General features: G+C 43.3%; 1 protein-coding gene across 2 annotated transcripts in view; it reads right to left on the minus strand.

The window, feature by feature from the left end:
* The window catches only part of HEATR3 (HEAT repeat containing 3), a 36,049-nt gene extending 23,077 nt beyond the window's left edge, over window positions 1–12,972 (minus strand). Inside the window, exons 1-7 of one of the 2 annotated variants that reach the window (XM_087420288.1) lie at window positions 12,701–12,972; window positions 12,425–12,597; window positions 10,556–10,643; window positions 9,009–9,118; window positions 6,919–7,028; window positions 4,246–4,386; window positions 2,171–2,448 (exon numbers count right to left, since the gene is read on the minus strand). In XM_087420288.1, the coding sequence (XP_087276414.1) occupies window positions 2,171–2,448; window positions 4,246–4,386; window positions 6,919–7,028; window positions 9,009–9,118; window positions 10,556–10,643; window positions 12,425–12,597; window positions 12,701–12,832 (1,032 nt within the window). In that variant the 5' untranslated portion in view covers window positions 12,833–12,972. Of the gene's footprint in view, window positions 1–2,170; window positions 2,449–4,245; window positions 4,387–6,918; window positions 7,029–9,008; window positions 9,119–10,555; window positions 10,644–11,961; window positions 12,277–12,424; window positions 12,598–12,700 lie in introns of those variants that run through there. The other variant, XM_087420287.1, reaches the window with a different exon arrangement.
* Window positions 12,973–14,154: the final 1,182 nt, after the last annotated feature.

Below are 14,154 nucleotides of genomic sequence, written 5' to 3' on the forward strand. Positions count from 1 at the left end.
TCTTTTTTGCTGAGGAAGATTGGCCCTGGCTAACATCCCTGCCCATCTTCCTCTACTTTATATGTGGGATGCCACCACAGCATGGCTTGACAAGCGGTGCGTTGGTGCGCCCCCGGGACCCGACCCTGCGAATCCCGGGCTGCTGAAGCGGAGCGCGTGCACTTAACCGCTACGCCACTTGGCCGGCCCTAAATACCCATACTTTTTAAACTGCACTTAACCCTGGTAGAGGTGGATCTCAACCCCCACTTGCTCCCTTCAGGAGCCCCGCAGAAGCCAGGCTGGAGGGGGGAAATCCCCAGGAGTGCCATTCTCCTGCTCCCAGCACGACTTCAGAGTTCCTGACGGCCCAATGTCATGTCCACCTCTGCTCCGACAGGAATTCGGGTGGTGAAACGCAGTACACGTGCCTCAGGCAGGGCGAAGTCAGTGCACCACTGAGGCTGCACAGGAGCCTCCAAGCCCTCGTCTTCCACCTGTGGCTGTGAAAGCGTGCACATCCTGGATCTACAGCTTACCCTTCCTGTGACAACTGAAGAGGCACTGCTAGGTTCTTTCTCACACCCCTTTGGGAGGACACGGCGCACAGCTATGCCTTTGTCTGTCCTACTTCACTGACTTTAAAGCCTAGTCGACTCTGACTCAGATGCAAAAGCGAGACAAGGAGTAAATCTGGGGTTCAGACATGTGCCCCTGGAACCAAAAGGGGGTCTACGTTTTTTAAGCTCCTTATGATTTGCAGGCAGCTCAAGGACAGGACAGCCTTCTCACTTTGTATCCCTCCCAGCACTTAACACCACGCTCTGCACCCAACAGCCATTCATGGGGACTGGGAAAGTAGTTCTAACCACGACATTTCTTTAAAACACCACTAATTCAGGCTTTACAAGACTTTGTGAATGCAAGAAAGTAGTGTACTGGTATATTTGTTTTCCGGTATATTCCATTTAAAGAATTCTTATTAGGCAGATTATCAAAACTCTAAGACATTGACTTAAGACAATTCTCAGTTTCAGTTCATTTTCTATGAATCAGGACAGGCCACGTCTGAAATTGTAGAAAGTGTGAGAGGATGTTAATAGCATTCTTCCAGTTCAGGCCTCATCATCTTTCTTCAGAGTGACTTGAGCAGCCTCCTGCCTGATCCTCCTGCTTCCAGGCCCCTGAACAACACTACCCTGCTTCTGCCATGCTGCTTCCTACCCTAGCCTTTGAGACAGCTCGGGTGTTCTGTCCAAAAAGCTTTCCCTGACAGCCTCTTCCCTGTCTCCCCCATCAGGGATGAGTCAGGAGTGCCTACTCTATAGAAAACTGCTCCCTTAGAAATCTGGGCACAGTCCATCACCGTTCTTAGCACAGGCATTATAATAAATCATAATTATATGTCTGTCCTCCCAAGATGGAAAAGGTCCCTGAAGACAAGAAAAATGTCTCAATCATCTTTCCATCATCAGCACCTGGCACGGTGCCTGGCACACGGCAGGAGCACAGAAAATGTGCACCTGAATGAATAAAGCCCGACTCACCATCCTTGTCTTCCCAACTCCTGCTCTCCTCCTTGGGCGAAATGTTTTCCCGATGTATGGCTCCCTCTCTGCTGACTGGCTCAGCTGAAATGTTTCCTGCACCCTTATCCCAACATCACACCCACCAGCACAAGTGTGCCACCATCACCCAGGCTGCAGAAACCACAAACCATCATCAATTCTCACAGTCGCCCAGCCTCCTCTGCTCAGCAGCAGTGGGTAAAGGAAAGTCTGGTTTGTTCCTCTGGTAAAGCTAAATACTAAAATAAAAGAGACAAAGGATGCAAGGGCCAATCCATGCAAAGTAAAAATTCCTTTAGTGTGAAGACAATCTGGGAGACAGTGTGCAACTAAAGTGGGTTAGGAAGATGATCACATGCTTCTAAAGTGTTGCAAAACTATTGTCTAACCCAATGTAGAAATCTTCCGTATATAGAAGTTTCATTTTAAACAGGAGGTTTTTTTTCCCCTTTGGGAGTAGATTTCTAATGTTATAGTGAGAGTTAATGGGAAAATATGACTGATTTTTACTGAAATTCACTTTCTAATTAATTTTGCTATAACATTTTTCTACAAAGCTTAGGATATGTATTGAAAGAAAAGAGCTGTATTAATCGACGTTTGAAAGCATCAATCTGACTTACTGGAAGTAAATCTGAAATGAAAGTTTTCCTTCTGACTTTTCTTCTATGAGGAATTTCTTCCATTTCATCATCTTCAATCAAAACATCACCATTAGCATTTTCTAATATTTCCTCAGTCTCTGCAGCAGTTTTTAACTTCTGAGTTTCAGCCTCCTTCATTCGAATAACCGTTTCACCAGCATCCATTTCCAAAACTTCAGATAAGATCTTGAGAATGGCATTTATGATTTCTGCCTGACTCTTAGATGGAATAACGTCTTTTAGATTCCAAACTGTGCCTGGAAAAAATGAACACAAGGACAAAGGAATCGCCTGTGAAATCTTTTATTAAACAGTTTCCACAAGATTGATTCTTTAAGCTCAGGTATAATTTCAAACATTCTCAACCCCACTGCCTTTGTTCCGTTTTTATTAAATGTGAAAAAGCTTTACACAGAGGCAGCTGCCTTTATCACAGTCCTTCACAACCGTCTCCCTCCCTTGGCACACAGCAGCAGACCAAGAGAACACTGATCGAGTTTCTTTTAAAACAACAAATTAAGTTAAGTTGCCTTGCTTCCTTTAATCTTAACCTGAGCTGCTCTCCTAAGCAGCTTCTTATATTCCAAGAGTGGGATGGAATGTACTAAAATTCCAAAGTCTCACGAACAAACCAGAGAGCAGGTTCTTGGTTTTTTGCTTATCAAAATAGAACAGGAGTTACCAGTAAGTAGTTAGATGAATTAAAAAAAAAAAAGTGACTGTAAAAATAAAAACACTTCCTGGGTATACACCCAAAAGAACTGAAACGAAGACCTCAGATTTTAGTACACTCATATTCACAGCAGCATTATTCAAAAGCCAACAGGTGGAAGCAACCCAAGTGTCCATCCACGGATGAATGGATAAACAAAATGTGGTAGATACATACAGTGGAATATTATTCAGCTTTAAAAAGGAAGGAAATTCTGACACAGGCTACAACATGGATGAACTCTGAGGACATTATGCTAAGTGAAATAAGCCAGTCATAGGAAGAAACACTGTATGATTCCACTTATATGAGGCACCTAGAATAGTCATATTCATAGAGACAGAAAGTAGAATGGTGGCTGCTGAGGGCTGGCGGAGGGGAAAATGGGGAGTAGGGGACAATGGGGAGTAATTTAACGTGTATAGAGTTTCAGTCTTGCAAAATGAAAAGAGTTCTGGAGATTTGTTGCACAACAATGTGAGTGAACTTAACACTACTGAACTGTACACTTAAAAATAGTTAAGATAGTAAATTTTTTGTTATGTGTATTTTATCACTTTGAAAAAAGCCACCTCTCGAGATAAATTACCTCTGCAAGGCCAAAAGCCAAGAGGAAAATATACACAGAAACGGTACAGAGCCAGCCCTGATGGCCTAGTGGTTCAAGTTCGGCGCTCTATGCTTTGGCCGCCGGGGTTTGGTTCCCGGTGGCAGAACTACAGCATCGTCTGTCAGTGGCCATGCTGTGGCGGCAGCTCACATAGAAGAACTAGAAGGACTTACAACTGGAATATACAACTATGTACTGGGGCTTTGGGGAGGAAGAAAAAAAATAAAAATTAAAAAAAGAAAAGGAAAGGAAGATTGGCAACAGATGTTAGCTCAGGGTGAATCTTTCCCAGCAAAAACAAAAAAAACTGTACAAATTGCCCATTACTCAAGATATCACCAGATTCTTTCTCATTTCTGTATTTAGAAATTCCAAGGAGAACAGAGTTGGAGGTAAAGAACTTACAGAAAAGTGAGTGGTCATGTCTTGGATGCCCACAGTTAATTTTTGAACTCACTGCCTCATAAATAAGAGGGGATCCTGACCATAGCATTTCTTTTTCAGACAACAGTAGTTCTTTAAATTGAAAACAAATCTATTCTAGAAGGCTTTGCGACTATGCACAACCGCTTGAATTAAAGATCTCCACTTAAATATTAAAATTTCTCAGAACAGACATAAGCATGGGAGGCCCTGATGTGGTGAAATGAAGGAATGTCTGAATTTTGGCCCCCATCTCTACCCCTTACAAGTTACTAAAAAAGCATACTATCACATATGGCTAATTTTTACCTGACACCAACGTCTTTAACAGAATGTATTCCATGGAATTGACAGGAGAAAGCATTGCTGATTCCAGCACATGCAACGCTGGGGCACTGAAAGATTTCAGTAGCTCGGGGTTATCTTCAGTCACCGTCTGCAAACAATATGCTATAAAGACAAAAATTAAATATTCAGAAACAGATGACTTCTGCTAGGATAATTCACACCAATATAACATCAAAAAACATCTGCATCTTTACAACTTCTTCAGAAACGTAGCTTTTTGGGATATGTATGCTTTACCTCAAGGATGGTATATGCAAATGAGGCTTCCTAAACTATCAGCGCTTCAAGATCTTTTTTCTTTTCTTTTTCTTAATTTCTAATTCTTTACAGAACTACACTTTTATAAAATACAATTTAAAAGGCTCTTAAATGTCGTGACAATGTGGGATTACTATAAACATTTACAGAGGCTGGGCCTGTGGCCCAGTGGTTAAGGTTAGCGTGCTCCACTCCGGCAGCCTGGGTTCTCGGGTGCGGGTCCTGAGCGCAGACCTGCACTGCTTGTTGGCCGTGCTGTGGCGGCGACCCACATACAAAATGGAGGAAGCCTGGCACAGATGTTGGCTCAGGGCTAATCTTCTTCAAGCAGAAAAAAGAGGAAGATTGGCAACAGATGTTGCTTGGGGTGACTCTTCCTCAGCCAAAAAAAGAAACCCCATATATTATAAAGGTTTATCCTCAGTTTCTGTACTCACTGTGAACCAGCAGCAAACAGCCTGTGGACCAAACACCAGTCCACAGATAACACTTAGAGTAGTTCTGCTGTCACTAACAGCAAGCCCTACATTTGGGGACACTCTGGCTTTTTAAAAATTCAGCATATCTTAAAAATTAAGAGTTATTTCTGGTGAAGCAATATTTCTTTAAGAAAAAAAGTATTTTACATAAAAATATGAGCAAATTAAGAGATGGGTAAAATATTAATAGACAATATGATCCATTTAGCACTTAACTCCTCCTTTGCATTAAAATACAACAATGGATTACAACTTGCACACTAAAAATAATTAACTGAAAGTATAAAAACAACTGGGATTGCATGAAAGGTCGACAGAAGAGATCTCTGAAGCACAAAGGAGGAAGCAAACCCAAATTTGTTTTCTTTAAAATATCGTATTCAATATAAATCTATTCCTTTCCAGGTCTAAAAATTTCAAAGTCGATCATGCCCATCCAAATTAGTCAAAATACATGCTATTTGTGTGATCTAGTTTGGTTCTCAAAATACATTTGTATACGAATCCATATATATGCATATATGTACAGATACATATATCCAAATGTAATATTTTTTCATTAAGAGACTAATTAAATTTACTTAGCAAAAAGCCAAGATAAGTTGTGACTGCTACCATAAAGATGATACAAGTTCAAACAACGACATACTAATAAGAAGGATGGAATCTCAGAAGTTCATTTTACCATATGTAAGCCCTGCTGGATTTCTGAAACAAAAGTAATTTGACTTTTGTTTAAAAAAATCATGAATCTAGTTAAATGCAGAGGGTAAACACTATTATACAATGCAAAATCACTTTGTTCTGATCTACTTTTTAAAAGTTCATTAGAGAAAAATACTAAAAAAATTATCTATAAGACTAAAGGTACAAAATAGAAGTGAAGTTCTTTTAAATGCTATGAACTAACTTTCTTGAAATTCTCTTGTTAACAAAACCGTTCTCTCAGACTAGAAGTCATCTACCATTTTCCCAGTTCAACTATTTTTAAATCCACTTTTACTCACAAATCTCCCTTCTGCCAGAGATTCCACTTTGAGAAACTGATTTCTACGTGTTTCCCAGTAATATTTATTCCACTATTTCTTTTTTCTTTTCTGTTCTCTGAAAATTATCCATTAGAGCCAAGAGAAACACGGGTAAGGGAATACACTTCAGTAAGGGAAACACACTCTGCCCTTGCCAGGAGAAATGCACAGTTAAATGAAAGGACCACTGGATGCCTGCCATTACGATGGGTGAAGAGAAACGCTTTTCATCAGCTACTTCTCCGCTCTCCCCCAGAGCTCTGCTGAGCCACCCACCCTCTGGTTTCTGTCTCCTCCTCCTGCTGAGTGAGGGACCCCCATGGCTCTCTAACCCCACGTACAGAAGGCGAGGGAGCCAGCGCAGCGGAAGCTGCCAGACTCTGCTTTCCCTGTCCCACAGAAGGAAGGCAGGGCCACATGAAATTTCAATCACTTATCTTCCTCTCTCAAAAAAAGCACAGGTTATCAGCTTTCTGCTGCAAGTATGAGAGAGTGGTCCAAGACATTTAAATAAGTCTAGATTCCCATTAACCTTGGCTCAAAGGCCTGGTAGTTGGGGTTACTGCTTCTCAGTAAATGAAAGATGAAAACTTCAAGAATTAATAAAGTTTTCTAAGAATGGTAATACACTAGAAACTACATATGCTCACATAATTACCTTCCTCTCTTTCAGAGTGAAGAGCAGGAAAATTGTGTAAGTAATGTTTTAATCACAGATTTTAAAAGATTCAGAACAAACAGAACTCAGCTATGTATTTACATACAATGAGAAAAAAATCACTCCTGTAGAATAAACATGCTATGTCTGAGTAACAATTTTTGAATAAGGCCACACGTACTTAATAAATTATCACCTTTTCTTCACTTACCTACTGAAATAGCCAGGTCAACATTGGTGGAAAACCTACTTAAATACTTTAATACAATCTCCAAACACCCTTCTTTGGTGAATATAGACACTGCTCTACTACTGCATTCACTAAATTGAAGGGGGAAAAAAGAGTTTTACTATTCACATTTTAATATTGAGAAATCAACGACAGAAATTCACAAAAAAATAAATTAGGCTTTATAAAAGAACCAAAGAGTTGGAGTCAAACACCCGCCATTTTTATAGATGAAGAAACCAACGCCCCCTCATATTCACTGTACATGAACACAACTAGCTGTCTGTGTTTTCATTTCTATCACAGTAGGATCTTTTAACCAATCTCTTTACCCGCAGGCCAGTTTCCTTACAGAAGGTTAGAGCTGGAAGAGACCTTAGGAGTCGTTGACTTCAACTCCTCATTTTATAGATGAGGAACCCAGGCCCCAAAAGGTGAAGTGGTCTGTCCAAAGATCACACATTTTGTTAGTGGTGGTTCCTTAGGTCCAGCCTACTGTTCTTTTCACCATACTATAGTAATAATAAGTTAAAGTAAGGATAAAAGGTCTCCATACTTATCACACAAAAGGCACAAATTTTAAAAAAAGTAAAATTAAAATTTCATTCATTCCTTCTAAACTGCTAATTTCAACAAACAGAATGTATAGTCTTCAACAGAGAAATTACTATAATATTTTTGAAGTTACACTACCTTTTAATAAAAGAATCAGTATTGTTATTAATTTATCAACATCATTAATAAACATACATACTAAATACAGGGTAAACTGAGCTAATTATCATAATTTTATCCATGTTTCCAGAGAAAAGTATTCCTCCACACATACCACGTATCCACATGACACACTAATAGCTGTCAGAGCTGGATAAATTATTAAATTCAATCCTGTTATCTAAAGATAAACTATTTTCTTTCTATCTAACCATCCATCCACCCACCCATCCAGTTACCACAATACTGCTATGAGCCTACGCTTAGGAAGCCCACAATAAAGTCAGGTATAGTCAGGAAGATGAGGCATCTACATGTTAAGATAATTTAACATACATACATATGTAAATATAATGTAAAATATAAACTATGAAACAAAACTGTTAAGAGCTGTGATAACTGGAAATGATACACATAGGGCTCACAGGCATTCAGGAAAGAGAGATTACTATAGAGATCACCTTTTCAGGTTCCTTTCAAAGAAATTTTTAAAAAACTTCCAAGTTCAACAATTTACATAAGTTAAAGTTATCTACTGCACAGAAAAACAGCACCCACCAGCTTGCTCACATTCCATTTCCTCAAATCTGATCGCTCCACTTTTTCTGGTGGAATGTACCCATCAGTATAAAACGAAATCGTAAGCAAGTCGGATTGCTATGTAGGCAGCTTTTCAGGATCCAACTTAATCTTGTATTCTAAGAAATACCTGTGCTTTTAGGTCAGAAGTTATCATCGCTGCTGAGTGAAAATAAGGAACTACCACAGAATCTTGTTAGAAATGTGGGACACAAAACGGGGTAGAAAAAAAATAAATCCAGGTAGTGTTTCTAGCCCTTTCCACTTCCAATGGCAGGTCCATTCTACCCTCTCACTGCTACATCATGGAAGGGAGCCTGGCCTTCTTCCTTCTGGGGAGCTCTTCTCCGGCACTGACCTCGCTGCCAAACAGCAACTGCCAGGGCCGAGCAGGAGAGCACCAGCCCCCGTGTGTGGCCCTCTCTCATTCCAGAGGCCAGGACAGAGCAGCTGGTGTTTTAAGACAACTGCCACTTAAGGTATGCGGGCGGAGGGGGAGGAGCGGGCTGCAGTAGGTGCTAACAGCCATGATTCCTCTAATTCTTGTCAGCAGCTATGACTGGAGAGAAGAGTTGTAAAGCGAAAAAAAAAAGACGTAGTGATGCTGTGAGGAAAGGGCTTGGGAAGGAAGGCTGACCTTAGGTCACCTGAGACTACCTCCTACCAAGCGTTAGCATCACCGATTTACAGGCCCAGGAAGGAGAACTCTGCAGTGTAGCAGAAAGAGTAGCAGCCCGAGGAGTCCTGCCGCAGGACGCTGCATTTGGAAAGCATCTTACCATATATTCCACAGCACGTTCACGGCCTCATTGGCTATGTTCTCAACAGAACTTCTGCTCCGATCTTTTTTTTCCGGAGACGTCTCATTTGAATCCAGTCCAGCGCTACACTGTAACCAAATATCATGATTAGCACCCTGGTTCAAAAGAATAATTAAACAAAAAAGGCTAATGATAGTGAAGAATCACAAAAACTAAACATCAGAAATGACAGTGGTTAACGAGCCAATCAAATTCTCGTAAGCGGTACAGTTCTCACAACCCTGTTCTTTTTTTGGCAAGAAATACAGACAACAGAGGTTCACAAATCATTGTACAAACTAGATATAAAGTATTTCACATTTTAAGTGAAAATGTAAAATAAATACAAACTATTTTATCTAATGTGATAAAGACAGTATATAAGGCAGAGAAAGGTACCACATAGTAAGACTTAACATCTACACAGGACCTTCTACGAGCAAGGCACTCTTCTAAGCACTTTGCATATATCAAGTCATTTAACCCTCACCACAAACCTATGAAGTAGATGAACTATTATCCCCAGTCTCTCTACAAATAGGATATTGAGCTACAGAGTGCTTGCTGAAGGTATGGTGAAGCTGGGATTCAGATCCAGGCATGCTGGCTCCAAAGCTGGTGCTCTGACCCGCTCTGCAGTGCCGCCCCCTAGCATAACCCACACACCTTCTGAAGCAGGCTTCTCAATCTCAGCACTACTGACGTGTTGGCCTGGATGACTCTTTGTTGTGGCGGCTGTCATGTGCACTGCAGGATACGTACCAGCATCCTTGGCCTCTACCCACTACATGCCAGTAGCAACCCCGACCTCCAAGCAGTGACAACCAAAAATGGCTCCAGACATCGCCAAATGTCCCCTGAGGGGCAAGTCACCCCCAGCAGAATCACTGCTCTAAAGGGAACAAGACTGATGCCTCTCATCAAAATTGGATACTCTTTATACAGCCTTAAGTGAAAATCACCCGTGAACACAGAACAGTGGACGAGAGGCACTCCAGAGAGACAGCTCCTTAATCCCTGAACTACGTCACGCAATAGGCTGGCATGATATTAAATTTGAGAACTTAATGTAATCTTCACAGCAAATTCCTAATGTCTGCGTCTCAGCTTCCTCATCTGTAAAAGAGGAATAATAATACCTGCTAAACAGGACTGCTGTGAGGATTAAATGAAATAACACACAAAACAAAACACAGCACCTGGCACACAAATAAGCGATCAATAAATACTAATTATTTTTATTGTAGGAAGTTCAGGGTCTATAGCAGTCAGTCCATAGTTTTAGGAAGGTCTTTTCCAACTAGCATATAAATAAAAGTAGTAAGAACAAAATAATGGCGAGACTGGTATCAATGATGAGAGATCTGTGTTGCCAGGAAAAGAAATAAAATTCCCATAGGATGTTTTGAGGGAAGACAAAGCAACCAACACCAAAGCACTAAACCAAAAGGAAACAACCTATCTAAGTTTGGATACTAAAAGCTACATTTAAACACAGCCAGGAAGATACTGTAACAGCCACATACCTCTTTTAGCAGTGCCACCAGAGGAGTCATGATATCCTTAGTCACCATGTCGTCACAAATGTCAAAGCCTCCACAAGCACTGAGGTTTCTAAACAAGAAGTTTACAATGTTTTACTTCCAGATCACATGTCACAAAACACTATTCAGCTCTCAAATTTTTCTATTTCTAACCATACTTAAGGTTCACCAGATGAAATTGCTTATGATTTCTGTAAGATGCTGCAGAACCAATCCACAGATTTCCATCTGTTCTGATCCTTGCTGTACATGATGTAAACAAATGACTTTGTCACGTGACAACTTAGTTCTGAAGTCTGAGACAGTACACAGGTGCGGGGCTATAGGGAAGGAAGAGGGGAGGAGACTTTCGCTATTTACCGTGAATAAATCACAGCCCAATCTTATCTGAAGGGACCTTTTCTTGGAATCAAGACTTCAAGGGCAGCAAGGGTGAGGCTACTGAGAATGACACCCCCTGAAGCAACCCAGACTAAACTTAATTTTAATTGGGAAGACATTGCTTGCCTTCTGAGTGCACAGTACTGTGCTAAGCACTGAGGATATGAAGACAAGTCAGAAGATGCCTCACAATCTTCCAGGAGCTCCCAGTGTGTGTGTTTCAGGGGGAATGGTAGGGCATTCTACAAGCTGTTTCCCCCACCAAGTGGGTAATCCCCACTCATCCCTCAGATCTCATCTCAAACATCACTTCCTTAAGGTATTCCTCCCCGAACTCCCAGTTATATCCTTTCATAGCATCCTTTGTAATTATCATTAGTTGTAATTATACACTTGTGTGATTATTTGGTTAATGCCTGTCTCCCTCAATACAGTAAGATCCATTAAGGACAGAAATTATGTCCGTCTTGCTCACTATCACATGCCCACAGCCTAACGGTTGCCTGGTGCACAGCAGGCACTCAATATATATTTGCCAAATGAATGAATGAAACATAATAAATATAGACAGAGCTATAAGAACTACAAATATTAACTTCTACTCTTGCCCCCTCTACAGTCCATTCTCTGCACAGCCGCCACAGTGGTCTTTTCCAAAGTAAATGAGATGTTACTCCTGATTAGAACAGGTCCTTTATCCCTACACCATGGAGTCCTAGTCCATCTCTCCAGCCTCATCTCCTGTAATATCCCGCCCCCTACTCTGCTCAGCCACATAACCTTTCTGTTCTTTAACCATCCAAGCCCTTTACTGCCTCACTTCTTCGCTGTTTCCTCTGTCAGGAATGCTTTTTCCCCTGTTTTTCGACGTCTGGCTGTCTCACCCATCAGCTCTCAGCTCACAAATGTCTTCTAGAGATCACCCAACTTCAAAACCCCCCACCCCCAACTCATCACGCTCTTGGTTTTCTCCATAGCACTTATCACCATCTAACGTTATGTTTTACCTGTTTACTAGTCTCCTGTCTGCCTCCTCGTCACCATGGGGTCTGTGAAGGCAGGGATCTCGGCTGTCTTAACCACTGTCCCGCCTGCTCAAAATCCTCTAGATTTTGCACCTAGAACACCTGGCACATACACTGGAGGAGTTCCTCGAACCTCAGGACTCCAAGGAGGGTTCTCGGAGAGGGGACAACGTGCGCCAGGCCCTGGGCGGAGGACGCCCGGCGGGCGGCTGCTGCAGGCGAGCAGCCACGAGGACACAGGGATGTGTGTGGTCTGGGGGGTCACGGGGGCCTCGGGAGTCTGGAGCCTGGGCTCATATCCCCCCTCTGCAAATGGGAGGCCCTTGGCACTTCTTGGCAGCGCGGACGAGACGGGACAAGCGACGGTGCGCGGCACTCAGAAGGCGCCGGCCGGCCGCCGTGCCGCCCGGATCCCAGGCACCGCCCCGGAACGCCCCCGGCTCACCTCAGCGCGCCGGCCGCCGTCTCCCTCACGGCCAGGCTGGGGTCGAGCAGCAGCGGCCCGAGGCGGCGCACAGCGTCCCGGCGCAGCAGGCCCGGGAGCGCCGGCCGCTGCTGCACCAGCCGGGCCAGCCCCGCGCAGGCGCACTCGCGGACCTCGGCGCTCGGATGCTGGAGCTGCGGGAGGGAGCAAGTGTCAGAGGCGGAGCAGAGCGCAGGCGCGGGGCGCGGCGGCAGGGGCGCGCGGCCCGGCCCTCGGCCCGGCGGGCCCTCGCCTCACCTTTTCCAGCAGCTCCGCCGCCGGCCCGTCGTCCTCCTCTCGCTCAGTGCCGTTCGCCGCCGCCTCGGCCTGACAGTCGCCCGTAGGGGAGAACTGAGGTCGCTTGAAGCGCTTCGTCCGGCTCTTGCCCATGGCGATGTGCGCCGGGGAACGACCGAGAGAGGAGGGCAGCAGCGAGACGGTGGGGGCTGCCGAGCTGGTGCCAAGGTCCTGTCCCCTAGGGGGCTTCGCGCCGCTGCTCAGCGACACCCGCTGACGTCCCGAGCCCACATGGGGAGGCAGTGCGCAGGCGCGCGGCGTGTCGGCGGTGGAGAGGGGGCTGGCGCGGGCGGCGCGCAGGCGTAGAGGAGATGGGCGGGGCCAGGCCGGCCGAGGGGCGGAGTGCTGTAGCTATTCCCGGGAAGGAGGCGGATGGATTGGAATGGTAATGACCAATGGCAAAAGTGAAAAAAAATACACCAGTTGCTGATGTAGCCTTTCAATTCTCTATTTTGTACGAGCAGCTTAAAAATTTCTTCAAATAGAGGACTAATATTTAAATTTTTTTTTAAATAAAGAAAGCTGATAACTAGTGGTCATTGCCTGAAATGAGCCAGATTGATTTTGTGCTGTTAGGTTATTTATATCTTTGCCCTCGGAATCTATTGCCTGCCTTGTTGGCTGTTTGGCCAAGTTAAACACTGTGAAAAATACCTAGGTTAGAACAAGTCACTTCTACCTGGTGGGATTTAATCTTAATACAGATTGCCCTAAATCCCATCGAACTCACCCAATCTTTGGAAAGGGACAAACTTTAAATGGTTATGATCAAAATGGATACTAAGTACTATTGTTCCAGAGTGCTGAGAAAACATTTTAAGGGCATTCTATTTACCAAAAAGTCAACAAAACCAGTTGTTCCATATCCTCGCCCAAACCAGTATTGTTAGTCTTTCTCATTTTAGCCATTTTAGTGGGTGTATAGCAACCAGAACTCTCAAAAATTGCTGGTGGGAATGTAAAATGGGACACCACTTGAGAAAACAGTTTAGCAGTTTCCTGTAAAGTTACATACACTCAGCCTATCATCCAGCAATTCCACTCCAAGGTATTCCCAAGAAAAGTGAATATATCCACAAGACTTGTACGTGAATATTCATGGAAGCTTTATTAATAATAACCCCAAACTGGAAACAACCCAGATGCCCATCAACAGGTAAATGAAGAAACAAGAAAGAAAAAGGAATGACTCACGGATACACGTATTAACATAGATAAAATCTCAAAAATATGTTGAGTAAAAGAAGCCAGACACAAGAGTATTGTACTGTTTGATTATGCTGTGATTTCATTTACATGAAACTCTGGAAACCACGAATCTGATCTACAGTGATAGAAGCTGGACAGTAGTTGCTGGGGGCTGGGGGCTGGGGACGGGAATTGACTGGGAAGTGGTGCAAGGGAACCCTTTGCAG

The sequence above is a fragment of the Ceratotherium simum genome, chromosome 30, assembly GCF_057802395.1.
Source record: "Ceratotherium simum simum isolate JZ-2026a chromosome 30, ASM5780239v1, whole genome shotgun sequence".
In the NCBI taxonomy this organism is placed as follows: domain Eukaryota; kingdom Metazoa; phylum Chordata; class Mammalia; order Perissodactyla; family Rhinocerotidae; genus Ceratotherium; species Ceratotherium simum.